The sequence below is a fragment of the Helicoverpa armigera genome, chromosome 10, assembly GCF_030705265.1.
Source record: "Helicoverpa armigera isolate CAAS_96S chromosome 10, ASM3070526v1, whole genome shotgun sequence".
In the NCBI taxonomy this organism is placed as follows: domain Eukaryota; kingdom Metazoa; phylum Arthropoda; class Insecta; order Lepidoptera; family Noctuidae; genus Helicoverpa; species Helicoverpa armigera.
In genome coordinates, this window is record NC_087129.1 from 8,075,723 (window position 1) to 8,093,820 (window position 18,098).

At 36.4% G+C, this 18,098-nt stretch overlaps 2 protein-coding genes across 7 annotated transcripts; one reads left to right on the plus strand and one right to left on the minus strand.

Annotated features, from left to right (window-relative positions):
• Positions 1 to 318: 318 nt before the first annotated feature.
• LOC110378433 (probable phosphorylase b kinase regulatory subunit alpha) lies at positions 319 to 15,485 on the minus strand. 6 transcript variants are annotated; one of them, XM_064036496.1, is made up of 19 exons: positions 15,045 to 15,485; positions 12,399 to 13,384; positions 12,109 to 12,322; positions 11,878 to 11,987; positions 11,586 to 11,733; positions 9,916 to 10,080; positions 9,510 to 9,677; positions 9,178 to 9,313; positions 9,011 to 9,090; positions 8,622 to 8,807; positions 8,148 to 8,404; positions 7,716 to 7,754; positions 4,226 to 4,354; positions 3,419 to 3,557; positions 3,174 to 3,218; positions 2,614 to 2,718; positions 2,345 to 2,460; positions 1,711 to 1,968; positions 319 to 1,327 (listed from the first exon to the last, which is right to left on the minus strand). In XM_064036496.1, exons 1-19 carry the CDS (start codon positions 15,301 to 15,303, stop codon positions 1,112 to 1,114), a joined length of 3,756 nt encoding a protein of 1,251 aa, XP_063892566.1. In that variant the 5' UTR covers positions 15,304 to 15,485; the 3' UTR covers positions 319 to 1,111. The 6 variants fall into 6 exon arrangements, with proteins under 6 accessions (XP_063892566.1, XP_063892565.1, XP_063892567.1 ...); XM_064036495.1 differs by lacking the exon at positions 11,586 to 11,733 and adding an exon at positions 10,810 to 10,957 and having other exon boundaries at positions 15,045 to 15,484; XM_064036497.1 differs by lacking the exons at positions 7,716 to 7,754; positions 11,586 to 11,733 and adding an exon at positions 10,810 to 10,957 and having other exon boundaries at positions 15,045 to 15,484.
• A 926-nt stretch (positions 15,486 to 16,411) lies between these two features.
• Positions 16,412 to 17,861, plus strand: LOC110378443 (uncharacterized). The gene has a single exon (XM_021337694.3). It carries the CDS (start codon positions 16,527 to 16,529, stop codon positions 17,292 to 17,294), a length of 768 nt encoding a protein of 255 aa, XP_021193369.3. The 5' UTR covers positions 16,412 to 16,526; the 3' UTR covers positions 17,295 to 17,861.
• The last annotated feature ends 237 nt before the right edge of the window (positions 17,862 to 18,098 follow it).

The following is an 18,098-nucleotide window of genomic DNA, read 5'->3' on the forward strand; positions in this document are numbered from 1 at the left end:
TCCTTTTACTTTGCAAAAAAAGTCCGCAAAAACAACCAACACATGTGTACCTCGTCAGCACTGGAATAGCACTGGATTGGCCGTCTACATTATTCCAGTTGCACTGGATTGGTCGCACTGGATTCAAAAGTAGACCGCAAATCCAGTTACTGGACTGGAATGCTTACTGGATTCAGTTCATTCCAGTGCCGGTTTACATTTTTCCAGTAAGCAATCCAGTACTGGACTGGATCGCTGGACTGGAATAATGTAAACCGGGCATTAAACATGATTCAATATCTATACAATGTCTGTCGTAAAATAGAATACTAAAGCACAAAATATTTTGATTTAGAGTCAACAGTTTTATAAAGGAACCAATAAGTGCATAATTAATTATTTCATAATTATCATAAACACTGTTTTAACTTATATAAAGCAGAGGGTTGAGTTCACTTACGAAGCCTATTTGAGATTGCAATATAATGTTGCTACAAAAATAATGGCAAAATGCCATAATCTATTTAAAATAATTGTCACCAGTCACAATGATGGATAGAAGTCATAACAAGGACACAGTTTCTCTATTTGGATGATATACGTACAACATCACATAAATATTTTGTCTTTCATAATCTTTCTAGTTCAATGAGTGATTGACTGAACTTGTTTTTTTTTCTAAGAATAAATCTACTGTGCTACTGGGGCTTGGCAATATAGGAAGACATTAATAATACCAGTAGATAGAAGATTGATCTATTTAGTATCCTAAATTAGGTATGAGAGTAAGGTATAATTAGAGATAGGGCAAAAAAGGCTTCCTGGGGGCATTGTCTTGCCTTCCCAATACCGTACCTTGGGCCGACTGAGTGAGCCGCAAATGTGGCGAACTGAAGTTTGACTGAGCAAACTCAGATCGATTTTCTTGTTGGTTTCGTTGTTTCTGACCTGAGTGGATCACTAACTGAGAGATGCAACGCTACAAACTGCGCAAAGTGAATCTAGACTAGCAGACTTTGGATCCTCGATTTCAAATACATGTATGGAGGGGCGTACTAAATCACTACGTCGCTCTCAATCGGCTACTAATAGTTTGGTTATTGGGAACACAAATTGGTACAGGGGACACAGGCTATGTGATGGTGCACTCGATGGGCGAGTCGAGCGGCATGGTGTCGGCGAGCAGCGCGGCGACGGCGCGGGCGAGGTACGTCATGGTGCCGTACGAGCCCGACGGCGCGCTGTCGTACAGGTGCTGGCACACGCCCGCCGCGCCGCCGCACACCAGCGCCGTGCCGCGCGTGCTCTCCTTCGCGCAGCAGAGAGTTGCGTCGCCGTTGCACCGCGTCTGTAGTAATGTGTTTTAAATATGGAATTATTAAGTCGTGTATCGACTGCGCGCGGTTAACTATCGAACTTTGGCTCGCGTGGCGGCCGCGCAATATGGGGATGGCGCCGCCAAGCGCGGCAGCTCGAACATGGGCTCGCAAATACTGCAAGTTTTGTGCGTTTCTATTGTAATAGAGATTGCTCCTGTCGCGTGTCCAGCTTGTGTGCTTACACTGTCTTTTGCCTAAGTAAGCGAAAGCGCGCACGCGGTCCACATGAAACTAGAGGGTGTTCCACAAACGCCACATGTAGACTCACTTAGATTGAAACAACATGAGTACCTACTCGGGGCTTGAAAATTACAGTTGATAAAACAAATGACAGTCGACATAACGAACTCACCTGATCATCCAAGAATATTTGGTTGGCCCTGTGCACCAAACTTTCCACCTCAATAGTTCCGCCCAGATGAGCTACAGCCTTATACTCCACGACTAGGGTCAACACCATGAGAGCTTCGACCACCAACTGACGGTATTCCGGCTGAGGTATCGAGTTCAATACCGTCTCCACTGCTAAGGCGAACTTCAGCTCGCCGGATGTCATCTCTTGGGTGAGGTTCGGTTGTAAGATCTTGCCTTGGATTACTAGGCCTTGACACTGAAATTAATTATTTAGGTCAGTTATCCCTTGGAAAACTAAGGAACGAAAGGAAATGACGGTTCACTATGTATTCTCCGAAGCATGTATGGTTGTATCCAATTTTTTTCAGACTTCACAAACCATTACTTAGTAACATGAGTTTTGTATATCAATACATCAGAATATATCATGGGGGCGTGGTAAGGTGTAAATAACAGTAAATATAAGAACGTCCCTTCCGTATAAAAATCTAGAACTACCCTAAAAAAAACTGCCGCCGAATTTTCTGTAAAAAGTTTAGTTATAAAAATGCGTTGTTATATCAAATTCATAGTACAGCACTTTAAAAATTCTAACAAAATGGAATTTCTAGAGGATATCATAAAATAATTACCCTTTCCAATACTCCCCACACACGTGGATAGAAGTCTCGCGGCACTCGGTTGAGCGCTCCGTCGAGACGTCGTCGCCGCAACCATTGTCCCTGACGATCTGGTTCCGTTATAGGTGCTGTTCAATAAAATAAAAAGGTCTTAAATCCCAAGGGTTCCAGACAAGTAGTTAAAAAAAATAAATTGCCATATTCAGGACGAGGTCATGTTGTCTATGGCTAAACAGAGATAGAACGCTTTTTTTTTCTTTTAGGTGATATTGTGTACTTACGGTCTTCAATACCGCCTTGAAGAGATTGTCCTTCTAAAACGATCTGTGACTTCTTGCCATATCTATGAGACTTGTTACTCACTATAGAAAAGTTACCGCGGCCCACTGTAAACAAATTGAAAAAGTGAGAAAACAACCTTTGGGTGATTTACCATTTATATAACACATGACTCCATTAATGAAAAGAAAAAGTTAACACGAGCACAATAATAAACTTGCAGAATTGTTCGCAATTCAAAACATTAATTATTAACATTTAGGAATATAAAACAAAAATGCTAAAAAAATGTATTTACAAAACATTAATCCGGTCTCAACAATAGGCAAATTGTTTAACGGTAAGATTTGTTGCAACAAGTCTTCTGTTATCAAAAGGAATAAGGCAAATATTTTTATGGATCCTTCAGAACATAATGTAGAAAAAGTATGGTACTTTATACATAATGGACCGGCGCTTCAAATACACATAGTGCGAAAAGGGATACAGAGTGAAGAGGATACAACGGGGAGCATTCAGACATAAACATAAGCAAAAAGGTTTCTGTCACAGAGCCACTCGCCTTTACTCTTACTGATTTTCCCCTTTATTACAAACAGTGAGTTTGCTGCAAAGAGGAAACATTTGTTCAGATGAGGATAGCTATACAATGAGTGATAAATTACGCAAGAAGTTTACAGATTCATAAACAGTAATAGTTACAGAAATACACCAAAAGGAGTAGGTTCCCTGAATTTCTTCAAAATGTTAATTCATAAAATTCTATTCCCCACTAAATATATTTTATTTGTGTTAAGTAATATTTACCGCTATTGATAGCAAACTCCTTTCCGCTGAGTATATGATGAAGTAGGTTCTTCATCTCGAAGGGAGACAGGTTCAAGAGATGTTCAGAGGCTTCCTCGCCATCACATGACAGTGTTCGTGAAAGCTCCGTAGCCATTACCTGTACAAATAAGGTTTTAAAGGGATCTCAACCTAACTATGTTAGTGGCTGCAATGGTCACTCCATGGAAGAACGAGATCGTTAGGCATTCAAACTTTACTTTGAACTAGTGTGTAGAGTTTAGAAAATAGTGCCTTGATTTTGCAAAGGGTATAAAAACCATCGAAAAAATGATGCCAGATTGTTCATGCCGAAATAAAAGGAACAGTCTGTACTCACTGCGCGTGTACGAGCAAGCTCGACACTTGTAACTTTTGCTGACATCGCGGGCCGTGCGCGATTACTTTATAACATGTATTTTTTAGTTCAATAAACACAGCCAACGGGAACGGTCAGTTTTATTGCTCAACCTTACAACATAACATAACATACAACATAACACAACATAACAAACAAACAATTTCAAGTGTAGAAGTGATAGTGCTGCTACATTTATTGGTCCTTCGAGCCGGATGTGTGATTTGTGATTTTGCTGCAATAGCGAATCGGTTCAGCCGGTCTCCCACAAGCGGGTCGCCCCGGCTGGATTGAGAAGGCGCACATATTGCAGTGAGACCTACGGTCGTGTTGATATAAAATCAACGAAGGAGGCTCTATGTCATTGAAAACCAAATGAGGTATATTTGACCTCTGTTTATGTATAGGTAACTACTTTTAAAATAAAATACCTGTATAATAAGTCCGACGCGCAGACGTAACATCTCGAGGAACAGCTGTGGTTCAGTGCGGATGAACATGGCTAGGTAGACCAGCAGTTCTTGCGTCAACATAGCAGTACTCTCATCATCGCCATACGCCTGTCAACACATGTAACGTGATGACGAACATGCCTGGAGATTACCGAGTTTAAAGTCATAGTAAAAAAATGTTATTCATAGAGAAAGATTACAGATTCTTCCGATACGAGCTGGGTGCATTGTTCCCAGGAGTGGGTCTTATGGAGAAGCGCCGGTAAGAAACTCCATGAAATCCGCAAAGCGGCATAATCCCTTTCGTATGCCCTAGTAGATGCGTAGATCCACATTTTCGTCGTGCAAAAGTTAATAGCCTCAATTGCTTAGGCGGGAATCTGAACTCCTTAGGAGAATTTTATTTTTTTTAATGCCTGACTTGTTGTGTATGAATTAACCCCTCTGCTCGACAAGATTTTGACATATGACTTTACCGTTGATTCGGCGGGAATTTTGAATCGCGACATGGAAGTCAAAAATTTGCACTAACTTTCAACACATGAATTCTAAGTCCGTAATGCCTGATCAGAAGTATTTTAACTATAACTTTAGAGCTCACTTATTTGACAACAACGTGCAAAGGTCAAATGGGGTCAGTTAATTCAGAAAAAGATAATAATTACGGTGTTTTTAAGTCTATCGAAAAGTTAGGCATTTCAAATTTGGTGAAAACTTACCAATAAATAATCGCATCACTTTCTCAAACACAACACAAACGTCATATTTATAACATTTTCAATCCGTTGCAATACATTTCGTGCACTTATTTATGTTCAATAACTAAAAAATCAGCATATAAAATACACAATAAAAATGAACAATTTACAAGATCAAAAAGAAGTAGAGTTTGGAATGGAGTATTTTTTTTTTTTCAATCGGCGGTGTGCATTCGATACCTAAATCGGATATTTATTATAAATAATCGAATACCAATTTTATATATACCTATTTTTTAATAGCAACTTATTTCAATTTTATTTATTTATTTTAAATTATAGGTTCAATTTGTTTTTGTTGTTAAGAAAAGAGATATTTAAGTTTTATGAAAGTTTTTAGCATTAAATTTTTATATGTATGTATTTATTTTGGTGTTGCGTCATTCGTAATAATTTTTAACTTTAATTGAATTTTTATTACCTATTACGGAATTTTAATTTATTCTTATATTATTTCTCAACAATTCTAAGATTTTTGTTTCGGCGGAGGGTAAGCCTGGTGTTCTGAAATATAATGCAATTTGTAACTACCAAAGTAATGTACTTATTTGATGATGAGAAACAATAATAATAATTGATTGATTTTAAAGTCACCAAATATTTTTTACCGAATCCCAAAAAGGAGGTGGTTCTCAATTTGGATGTTTGTTTTTGGTCAAAAGGGTATATTCCCCATTTTTGTCATTAGGTCCAGGATCTGATGATGGAAACCTTGAGAAATCGAGGGCAACTCTCGAAAATTGTAAGCATAGATAAGGTTATAACTTGACACTCAGATGTATGTCTGATAACACTATGAAACAGTAAAGGTTTGGAGCTGACCTGATGATGGAGACCAGAGAAGGTCGCGGGAACTCGACAACCGAACTTCTCTCGTCTCCATCTCCTTCACTGTTGCAGAGGCCTCGTAAATACGAATAATATAAGCACAAACACGAGAAAGTTTAAATATTCAGTTGTCGAGTTCCCTCGTCCTTCACTGGTCTCCATCATCAGGTCAGCTCAAAGCCTTCACTGTTGAATAGTGCTACCAGGCAAACACCTGAGTGATAAGATTTCAACCTATGTCTTTCTGCAACTTTCGAAAGTCGCCCTCGATTTCTCAAGGTTTCATCATCAGATCCTGACCTGATGATAATGGGACCACCTCGAAAGTATACGCTATCAAACAAAAAAAGAATCATCAAAATCGATAAATAAATGGCTGAGTAATCGCGTAACAAACATACAAAAAAAACGGTCGAATTGAGAACCTCCGCTTTTTGGGAAGTCGGTTAAAAATAAGTCGGCGGCGGCCATCTTTCCAATCTTGGACCAGCTTTCGATGAACAGCGAACTATTTGCCCTTTCAAACAATAAAAACGTCATAAAATTTTGCGATAACTACACCTAACTACGGCTCTCGTCAAATAGCTTTGCCGCTCAGTTAAAAAGTTGGAAGTAACGAATCGCCATTAAGTTTGGCAGGTCTACAGGAATCCTGCACATAAAACACCCGAAGAAATAAATAAGTCTTCATTTGCCGTCTTCGGAAACCCTAAAAACCGAAGATTTTTTTTATTCCGGCTACAACGTATTTTCTACCACTGATTTTCTAGCATTTTTTTTCAAAATAAATTAAGTCATTTTACTTTTCCTAATTTATTTACAGATTATGGTAAGTATACAAAAGTGCAATTTAGTAATATTATAATATCAAATAATATAAAATTATTAAATCGATTCTTTATTTTAACGAATCGGATCATTCGATGCAAAACTTCTATCACCGTCGCCATCTTGTCTATGCGTCTTCAAATTTAAAAAAACAACTAATGTAAACAAACATGGCGAGTTCGATCAGAATTCCCGGTAATTACGATTGGATTTTAAAAAGGTATATTTCTAACGGGATGCTAAATATGAAAGGTTTGAATGCGTAAAAATAATTTAAATTTATTTAGTTATTTTATTTAGTACTCACAAATGTGGTTTGATTGGAAAGAAAATAAATATGAGCGTAAATAATTAGGAAAGTGTATGACTGATTCGCAGACCCCAATTGGGGTCTAAACCGAGCTTACGGTGACATTGATGTTCAGACCCCGATTGGGGTCCGCTACGGATTTGACGGTTAATGGACATATGATGATTTATGATAGTATGAAAAATCATAGCAGATTTAATGAGAAAATAGTAAAAATATGAATTGAAAGTGTTTATGTTGACACACTGACTAATGATGATACACCAAAAAGCTTACAGGTGCGTAGGCGTAAAAACTGTTTATTTACATTTATTCGTTTCATGATAAAGTTCCTAACAATATACCTATCAAATTATCTCATAAAAAATACACACATAAACTAGGTACATACTTACTGACATTTATTTTTACCTCGGCGGTAATAAAAACCGGCCAAGTGCGAGTCGGACTCGCTCACTAAGGGTTCCGTACCAGAACAAAAATTAGCAAAAAAAAAACAAAATATATATTTTAATCTAGTTTTCAGGATTTGTTGTTATAGCGGCAACAGAAATACATCATCACGGTTAATGAGATACAGCCTGGTGACAGACGGACGGACGGTCGGACAGAGGAGCGAAAACAGTAGGGTCCCGTTTTACCCTTTGGGTACGGAACCCTAAAAAGTAATGAGCGTTTACAACGTTAGAATGATAAAAACCTACTAATGAACGTTAGTCATTTTCACATTAACATTTTTTATTACCTTCTTCTGTTCATTCCCTTGATTTTCATGGCGAAATGACTGCATGCAACAAATATTAAGGCGTTGTTACGAATTATAATTAAATTAATAAGGCAAGAAAGAATATTAATAGGTACCGATTTTGTCAATAAGGGAAGTTAATAATTAAATAAGTGTCTTGTGTCTTCTTAATTAAAAGCAAGTAAAGTGCTTACAAGTTTTAGTAGGCCTTGGACATTTACAGTTGCATACAAATAAATATGTACATGGCAATTATAGCTAAGCTAGATATCCTTGATCATTCAGAAATGTTTGACATTTCCAGAAGGGTCATCACGGCACGACGTCACAAAGGCTTGCCTTTACAAAGTTTAAGCATACAAGAAGCAGGAGCGACACGACCTCAACTCACAATATACAATACAAATAGAAATAGAACAAACAAAAACCTACCTCATGTATAAGCTGTCTAAGTTCATTTTCGGGTAACGGCGCGGTGATCGTATGCTCATTATTAGGGGGCATACCCACAGTGATTTGTTTCTGTCGAACAAGCAAGTCTGTGACGGCTTTAGCAAGGTCTTCAACTCTTTTGCCGAGCATTCCCGCAGTATGACGAACGAGACCCCAAAGCTTTTGTGTACAAGCCTTCTCGTATAGAACTTTTAGAAGGTCCTTTACGGTCACCATTTTGCCGTTTTCTTGCATACCTGTTTGGGAGCAGTGAGCCAATATTAACATGTTCTAAATGTTTTACCTATTTTTTCAAGATACAGATATAAGTTCTTGTACCAGTGGGTAAAGTTTTCAATAAAATATCGAATTTCAAGCACTCATAATGCATTAAAATATTTTTTACTAAAAATGAAATGCAAAAAAACGTCAATCTACTATCTTTATTTTTGTGTTGAATGTTCAAATACATACCTGTACTAAAATCAAGTCCGTGTGTATCGACAAGATACTGCAGGATATCTCCCTGTTCGTCCAAGCTCTCTGTTTCGCGTAATATGGCTATCAATTCATCTGTCTCTTGTTCAGCATACACTGAATTCTGAGAATCTGATGTGGTGCGATTGCGAACTATGCCTGATAAGTTCTTGTTTATTATTGCTGAAAATATAAAAGTTTGTTTTGTATTTATTCGTTTGATTGCTGTATTATTATGACAGTGCCGGTAAGTCAATTAGATTTCAATAAAGTTGAAATTCACGCGTTTAAACTTATTTGGATATCGACCTAGCTGCGTATCATGATACTTTAATAAAAAGTTACATATTATTATAAAAATAAAACATTAAAAAACCCGTGCTTACCCTCAGGTGGCGATGGTGATTTTTCTTTCGTCACTTCAATAGTGGGTGTGGTAACCGTTAAAGAAGTTGTTGATGTCCCCCTACAAAATAAAAATAAATAAACAATCAATCTGATGTATAGAAAATATATCTACCATTTATCTCACAACTATATTAAAAAGACATACTTAGTAAAAGCTTTCTTTTTAGCTGCTTCCTCAGGCGATGGGCTGCGACCATAAGTAGCAGGGTCTACATCAAGCCAAGAAGGTTTGCGTTCTAAAGAACGTCCCACTGATTCTCCCTCCATACCTAGTGTTTCAGCTGAAAGGTTGTGCATAATTTAAAAACATATACCTACATAATTATGTAAAAAATGTGAAACAAAAGCTACACTCAAAAGAGCAAAACGTAGCAAGCAAAAATAAATCTTATCGCATTTCAACAATGATCATATAATTTCAACCTTATCTTTTACTACTTAAAGTCGCAATTCGAAAATCAAATACAAAATACATACAGTCCACATTAATAGACCTCGTCTTCTTGATAGCGCCTCGCACAGACATGCGCCGACGCAGCGCGCGGGCGTTACGCGCTCCCATTGGCCGCGGGAGGAAACTGATCTTGTTGCTAAAAGATTTCAGCAAGTGCTCTTCTAGGTAGCTTTGTACTTCTGGATTCAGTTCTGAAAAATAAATATTACATTATTTAAAGTTTTAGGAATACGTTAAGAATGTTGTGAATATTTTGATGTCAATTTAATTATGACTATTGACTTGAGTGTTGAGACCCATGTTTGGTTACAATCTAATCGTACGTAAATCTTAGAAATGAATTACGGTAACCGTATTGTTTATAACTTAGTAATTTTGAGATATTCAAGCAGTTCTGCTAAGGTTAATGTTAATATGAGAATCACTTACTATCAGGATAACCATCTTCTTGACTGCCAAGGAAACTTAAATTCGTAATGGCAGATGTGCTCAAAAACTCTCCAAGGTTCCCAAGAGTGACTCTAGTTCCATTGATATATCCAGATTTGAGCTTCTTCATAGTCGTTATCATTGCCATTGGGATCTTACCTTGGTCTGAAATATATACGAAGGTATGTAGAACGTTCGAGAAGAGTATTTTTAAATATTTCAGATAATATCGTAGCCCGCAAGCGTGATGGTGAAAAATGAGTAATTTGTTAATATTAATGACTTTGCTGGATATTTGTTAGACTGTATGATAGCTACGCTTGAACCGTAACACACTGCGTACATTGAAAAAAAAATAATTTCATAATGTATAGGCCACCTGGCCATCCCGTTCCGTCACCAATAAATATAATAATTTATGGAATACATAAACGTTAAGTCGTGGTGGCCTAGTGGGTAAAGGACCAACCTCAAGTATGAGGGCGCGGGGTCGATCCCAGGTCAGGCAAGTACCAATGCAACTTTTCTAAGTTTGTATGTACTTTCTAAGTATATCTTAGACACCATTGACTGTGTTTCGGATGGCACGTTAAACTGTAGGTCCCGGCTGTCAGTGAACATCCTTGGCAGTCGTTACGGGTAGTCAGAAGCCAGAAAGTCTGACACCAGTCTAACCAAGGGGTATCGGGTTGCCCGGGTTACTGGGTTGAGGAGGTCAGATAGGCAGTCGTCTTGTAAAGCACTGGTACTCAGCTGAATCCGGTTAGACTGGAAGCCGACCCCAACGTGATTGGGAAAAGGCTCGGAGGAGGATGATGATGGAATACATAAACTTTTCTAAGTTTGTATGTACTTTCATACATTTCATAGACAAGACAATATTTGACGTATTACCTAACAAATACTGCGTAGCGAGCAACGTAATCGTCGGCCGGCCAAGCATTTGCTTCCAACTCATGCCAAGGAACGCGACGTTCGCCGTAAACGTGCTGGCGAGCAGAGCCGGGTCGCGTGACATGTAGTACTCTTCGTAGTCGAAGTTCTATGACACACCACACCCATGCGAGTTATTGTAAGGACATGTGGGCCTAGCTTCTATTGGAAGGTGAGGTGAGGTCGGCAAATGTCCCAAAGTTAGATATCATAAAAGTATTTTAAATATCAAATATTTAGGAAATTAAGGACACAGGTGGATACAAATGTAGGGACTAGATAGCCAAATCGGTATTTCATTTTATGGCTATTGTGGGATTTTAGGGAACAAACTCAGCCACATACAACATGAAAATATATCTTAATGATTTTCTAAGGAATACTAAGATTTAATGAGATAGAACTAATCGTCGAGCTCTTCTAAATGGCGGGTGCAAGACACAAATAACACTATATTTTAAACTGTACAACATGGCTTGACCAATTACCAAATAAATAGTACATAAGATACGTAAACAATTAGATATACTTCAAATCGATAAGTATATAAATCCTGTACCACAGCACATGATTGCATTCACAAACATACTACTGATGGGACTAACAAAATAAACATAATATAATATCAACCACTAACAGTCTACAGGAGAATATGTTATTTGTGAATAAACAATTACTATTTTAGACATGAATGGGCCAAACCAGCAAGCAATTCAAAAAAAGAAACAAAATAATACCTAAGTGCATTTGACTCAAAGTCAAGACAACAAGTGGTCGCCCAAGGAGGTTTTGCCAAGAGGACTTCAAGAAATTAATCTCTGCTTTGAGGGTATCAACCATTAGATCGAAGTCAGAGGCGATGTAGAAACGTGTCATATCAGAAAACTAGTAAATAAATTAAACAAAAATATTAAATGATGCATGAAAAAAATCATCAAGTAAAAATAAGATTAAATAAAAAAATATTTATCATAAAACTACTATCTGTTCAAAAGTTTTAGGTGAATAAATGAAGAAATTAATAATTACCTGTGGTGTGAAGGCAAATATGCGGTCATTCAAAGAGTACAGCTTGCTTGTACTTAAAATGCCCACATCACGTGACTTTCTGCCAGATAAACCCAACTTTTTGTTTCTACCTGCAAATTAGAAATACATACTTTCTTATTGTTGAGTATGGATGATTCTTTTATTAATAAAAATTCTTTTCAACATGATAATGATGTTGACTCCATTTATTGTAAATGGTCAACTGCTTACCTAAATATGTGTACAAATGGCTAAGAACTCGGGCTGGTTGAACTTCTATTGGTGCCACTTCGCTAATAGTTTGTACATGCAGGTCATACTCCAACAATTTGTCTCTTATTTCATTATTCTCAGCAAGTATCACAATCTGGACAACCACATCTGGCTTCTTCTCTGAACATAATCTTCTATTGAGGGGATCCAATTCACCAACAGCCAGAAAACCCTGAAAATCATAATTTAATTTTTAATATAGGCTGGAGATTTTATTGTCAGTGGAATAAGGTTGGAAGTTTACTCACCTCTTGTAATAATTTCCCTAGAATGTATAATGACTGAGCCCATATAAATGGGCACCTGCCAAGAGGTATGCGTTCTTGGCTCCCTGGATTCTGTTGTTCCAAGTCTGCTTTATCTGCTGGCACTGAATACAACTCAGGAACTAATTTGATTCCATCATCTTTCCTCAGCATTATCTTTTCTAACATCTGTGTGTACTCTGTGACATTGTTTTTATCACCTTTGAAGCAATAATCCAATATCAGGTAACAGAAGAATAGAGGCCACTCACATTCAATATTTTCAAACATTCTAAGTTCCCAAGGTTCATAGTAAAGCCTGTTGGGATCTTCTCTGGGTGTTTTGTGACCATCCCTAAGGAACCTTTTGCATCCAAATTTTCCTTGTAGTTTAGTAACAATAGTGTCCCTAGTTATAGCAATTAACTGTGGGTCATCTACTGCAAAAGCTGGATAGCTTATAATTGAAAGTAGCCCTGAGTCTAACTCTTTACTATTAGATTCTCTTGGAAGCATTGATTGTAGTACAGCTTGACATTTTTGAGCTTCATCAGCCAAAACATGGATTACACTAGAAGGACCACCTCGAGCACCAAACAGGTCCAATTCATTCATAGCTTCCAATGCTGCTTTGGCCATACCAATCGAGCTGGCATTTAACTCTGGCAGACCATGGTTGGTTTTGTCACCTCTTTCCCAAATACCATAATCAGGGGTGCAATAAGCAGATTCAATGTAAAAAACTAGATTCTGAATGAATGAAACTTCATCTAAGGAGAATACTATCTGCAGACCAGATGCTGTCATCTGTGCAAGAATGAGGAGGTACAGAGAAATGGCGTCAATCTGGAGATGTCCCCACTCTGTGTCCTTAACCACTGAGCGTCCAGTGGTAGATGAGTATTTGGCATGGAGGGAATCCAAGGGGTGTTGTGTGCTTTTGAATTTCTCCACTTTATCTTTATGCTGCATCATTGCCATGAGCAGACCTGGAAATGACAAAGATTTAAATAGAATGTAGTTCATGCCAAACTTTTTGGTAACTCCCCAACAAACAAAAACGTCATATAAGTCTTAACTTATACGACATAAAGTTGGATAGCAGTCTTATAATGATAGTGAGATGACTACTAGGTCCTGTAGACGTCTTTAATTTAACTTATTAGTAGTGCGATGAATATGTCATAATAAGCTGGTCTTAGCAACGTTGATAAGACTAAACTAAACGACGTTATATTACAGTCTTAGCTAAAACGTTTTTACGACAACGCAATAGTCATACTAACGTTATAGTCTATTAAACGTTTTGAACTGACCAAATTATGTCTTTGGAAACCTTTATATGACATCTATGTAATGTAGCAGTTGTATAAACGTTTTCACAGTGACGTTTATATAACGATCACTATCCTGTTTTACAGCGGTCAATTGGAGACTCTTAAATGACTTGGTTGTTTATTTAATACTCAAATATAACATATATATTACATGATGTCCGTTTAATGTCATGCCCTGACTTTAATCAAACGTGTAGTCGCATTTAAGTCAGTTTTTTACTTTAAAACGGCTAGGCCGCTCTATTTACGGAATATTTGATTATATATAATTACTACGAAAATGGAAGCAAAAAAAATTTGGAGTAGACTTAAACGTAGTGGAACTTTCAAAAGGAAAGTAAATCGAGATTTCCTTAATGGATCCTTGGATAACTAGCTGTCATGGCGTATTGCATGGTCTTGAAATAACCTTAATACGACTTTATGAATTTAAAACGTCGTAAAGAGATAGGTGTGTGACAAAAGCAACAATGTCCTACGTTTTTAGAAATAAAAATATTTTTAATAATAAAAATATAATCATTAAAACACAAAATTGCGAGGGGGCATGAAAATCTGAAATAAATACATATAGGTATAGTATCATAAAACTTTAATACCAAGTCGAACTAAACGGCATGAGAGACAGGTACATTTATTAGCGAGATATATAAATATAAGTTAAATAACACTCATCAACTTTTATTTCCTTGTTATTTTTTATTACAAAATCACAAACACCGTGTCACTATCAAGAAAAATGAATAAGATTTACAGGTGTTGTTCCTTGACTCAAATAAAACGTTTTAATCATTCAAAAACGCCCTTATGACGACAATACAACAAACTAGCCGTTGTAAAGTTATGATGCGACTTCTGCGCGACGAAAGTGGTAATTCCATAACGTTCATACGACTTTTGAATGACTTAACGAAGTCGGCTTGTGACTTTTGTATGTCCGTTATACGACAATGTTGGTCATATAACTGGGGCCATTTTCGCGTTTAGTAACCGTAATTATAACGTAAGTTTGACTTAGGTATTACGATCGATGGAATTAAGATAACGTTTATTAAACTTTTAAACGACGTTAAATTGTTCGTTGGGGCAGAACATTGCACAAACAATGCTTGAAATCAATTAAAACATGCAGCAGATATGGGCCACAACAATATAAGTTGTGAGATAACTAGAGACAAAATTGAGGCTATACCTATCCATTAGCAAATGACAACATTAGATCAACTAGTTGCTGACCATGCATTTACTGTGTACCTATAGTAGCTAGAGCAGCATTTCCTAGGGAGTGTCTTAATTTCTTATGAATGATTACCTCTCATTAACTTGACACAGCTCTGTTCCAACTCATAAGTTTTGGCACGATCTTCATCTTGGTCGGCAATCTTCTTAAAGGCCATGGATAGCCCCCATACGGCCAATATGCAGTACAAGTTGTCTCTAATCCAAGCATGTTCATTCTGCGGGCTTGCGGGAAACAAACCAGTCACAGGCTGCTGATGATCTAAAATTAACTTGTGTACTACCCGCTGATAATAATCCAAACGCACCCCCGAATTACTACGAGTCCTCATTTTAGTAGCACTTTACACAATACGGAAAACTGAACTACAGGGCATTTTTAATCAAATACAAACTGTATAAACTGAAAACACTATGAAGTTTTTATTAGATTGATTTATTTTATTTGGAACTAGCAAAAAAACATTGTGTCATTTGAAAGTCGCTGTTGTCAATGTCATTCATTCATTAAATTGACAATAGTCCAACTCAGTGTTGCCAGATGGTGATCTAGCATTCTCCCCAAATCTCACCCAAAATCCCCCCAAAATGTTAGTCTTTTGAGAAAAAACCCCCAGTAATTAAAAAAAAATATTTAATTGGAAAGCTTTGGGAAGTTTATTGTAAAAGCGTATACATTGACCCATGAACGAGTTGCTTACTCTGTGGAGGCGAGTAGCATGTACATCAAGATTATGTTTATTCCTAGTATTTTTGCTATGAACACCATCATATCACATTTGAACAAAGTTAGATATGTTTTTACGAACGTACATTAAATTTTCAAAAATGTATTGAAAAGCAACAGTCAGAATATTTATTTCTTTGAATTTCTCTCTAAGAGAACAGCTCTTCTGTAAAATAAATATATAGTATCATCGTTCATCGTCGTTCTCCGCACGCAGCATTATTGTGGTACTGCTGTGTGTATGTTTTTGTGTGGTTCTATGGTGCGTTCAAATTAAGTAGTAAAAAAGTAATTTGGTCGCGTTCAGTCATAAAACTTTTTCGAAAAATCCTCCAATTCCCTCCAAGCCAATTTTTTATCCCCCCGCTGTTCCCCCCAAAGGATTTCACCCCCCAAAAAATCCCCCGTGGACAGAAAATACCCCCAAATTTGGGGGGAATCCCCCCCATCTGGCATCACTGGTCCAACTGGGAAAATGTGCGTTGTCCAAAGTTTTGAGAGTTGTTTACCAAACGCTTTTCGAATAATGTTGAAAGTTGTGCTTCTGAATATTCAGTCCCTTAAAGTCATTAATTGCCATTAGTTAATTTTTATAAATTACTTTGTTAATTTTATAATAGGTAGGAGAAAGGGATTAGAGATAGGAAAGTTATAGTGCATCCCTTAAATTTGATATTCTTTATGACAGATTCTCCCACGTCACTTTTGACAAATTGACAATGACACGAATTAAACGTCATATTTTATTTTTCTATTCTTTCTAATGTTTTAGTGACTGTTGCAGTTATTACCATATTTTAATTTTCGATAATTTTCGTTTTATACAAAATGATATTTTATCTTTTATTGTGTAATGTTTTGTTCATCCCACTAATCAACAGCAGCAACTCTACAGCCAGTAAACCGGAACTAACAAATAAAACTATATCTGATTCTCCGAAGGTAAATCCGTCTAATGAAACGAAAGTTACATTGTTAAGTGAAGGGGGTTTGTTATTGCCTGGGGCTTCTTTTGCTTTACCTAAAGAAAAACTGTCCAATTTAGACAGCGAATTGAGCAAAAATAAAGTTAAACCTGTTGTTGCGCGGAAAGGAGTTGTTTATATAGAAGACGATAATGTTGCATCTCATCTGAAAAATTCGTCTACACCTGATGGAACGCCTTCGATTACCCCCATAACTCAAATTAAAACTGATACAAAGGGCAATTTAACGATTTCAGCTAATAAGACAATTAATTCAAAGGTTAATAGCACTCTAGTGAAATCAAGTGATGTAACTAGCAGTGTTAAAAATGAAAATAAGACGAAAGTGCACAAGAAGCCTGCTATATTATCTTATGATGCCCTTGCAAATGCAACAGTCAAGTCATCACCAGAAACGTTGATAACTGCACAAATACAGTCACCCAACAAAGTATACACTAAAAATGCCAACAGTCACCCTGGTATGATAATGCCTCTCGTTATAACAATTTTGTTAGTTCCTATGTTTGCAGTACTGGGGTATATGGCTTTGAGACGAGGACAAGAGGCCTGGAAAAACAGACATTACAAAAGAATGGATTTTCTCCTTGATGGCATGTATAATGATTAGATATTAACTCGAAATTAAAAAGTAATTACTGGGTAAACTACTTAATGATATTGCAGAGATATTAAAATATTTATTACATGACAAAGTTTGGAGTGCCAGTGGTTTTTTACTGTTTTTAAAAAGAGATAAACTTTTCTTGAAGTTGTTCTCTGAATGTTAAAACTTCTATAGAAGTAATTATTGGCAATAATTATTGTTATTATAATGCTAAAGCATGTTGAAAGTATATAACAGAGCTATTTACATTTATGAGCAGAGGTCTAAATTAATTATTTTGACAAGTGACTAGTTTCCAATGTAGATAGACATTATAAAAATGATTGTGCTTCAAATGTGCCTTACATTATGGATAAAAAAAACATGTGAACAAGTTTCCTAAATGCATGAAATTTATTTCAAATAAAAAATGTCTTCCTTTTTATTAATGTAAGTTATTTATTAGATTGTTATTGTGATAATTTAAAATAATATAATATCTCATACAAATCTTGAAATGGATGTATGTTGACAATGTTTCATTGTAGTTACCAAATAAATGTATTATTAAGTTTATACAATCTTTAATGAGTTTTGCATTTTGTTTAAATAACAGCCTTTTTATTAACTTTTATACTGAAACATTATGGCTTTTTTCTTGTATTTACTATTTTGTCAATTACATGTATGTCATATTTTCTGAAAACAATTTTCTTTAATTAATAAATGAGAAAATTCAATGAAGCGATGAATTAGCAATATTAGTTGTAATTTTTGTCATAGCATTATAACTTAATGCAGTTACAATGTAATATGAAAGAAAATATA

What these genes read in the sequence shown, in the direction of transcription:
- LOC110378433 (XM_064036496.1), bottom strand. Translation starts at nt 15,303, where the DNA reads ATGAGGACTCGTAGTAATTCGGGGGTGCGTTTGGATTATTATCAGCGG. An exon ending in TAGGGAAATTATTACAAGAG is followed by an intron (nt 12,323 to 12,398) that starts GTGAGTAAACTT and finishes TATGATTTTCAG; the next exon opens with GGTTTTCTGGCTGTTGGTGA. An exon ending in TCAAGGCGGTATTGAAGACC is followed by an intron (nt 2,461 to 2,613) that starts GTAAGTACACAA and finishes TTTATTGAACAG; the next exon opens with CACCTATAACGGAACCAGAT.
- LOC110378443 (XM_021337694.3), top strand. Translation starts at nt 16,527, where the DNA reads ATGATATTTTATCTTTTATTGTGTAATGTTTTGTTCATCCCACTAATC.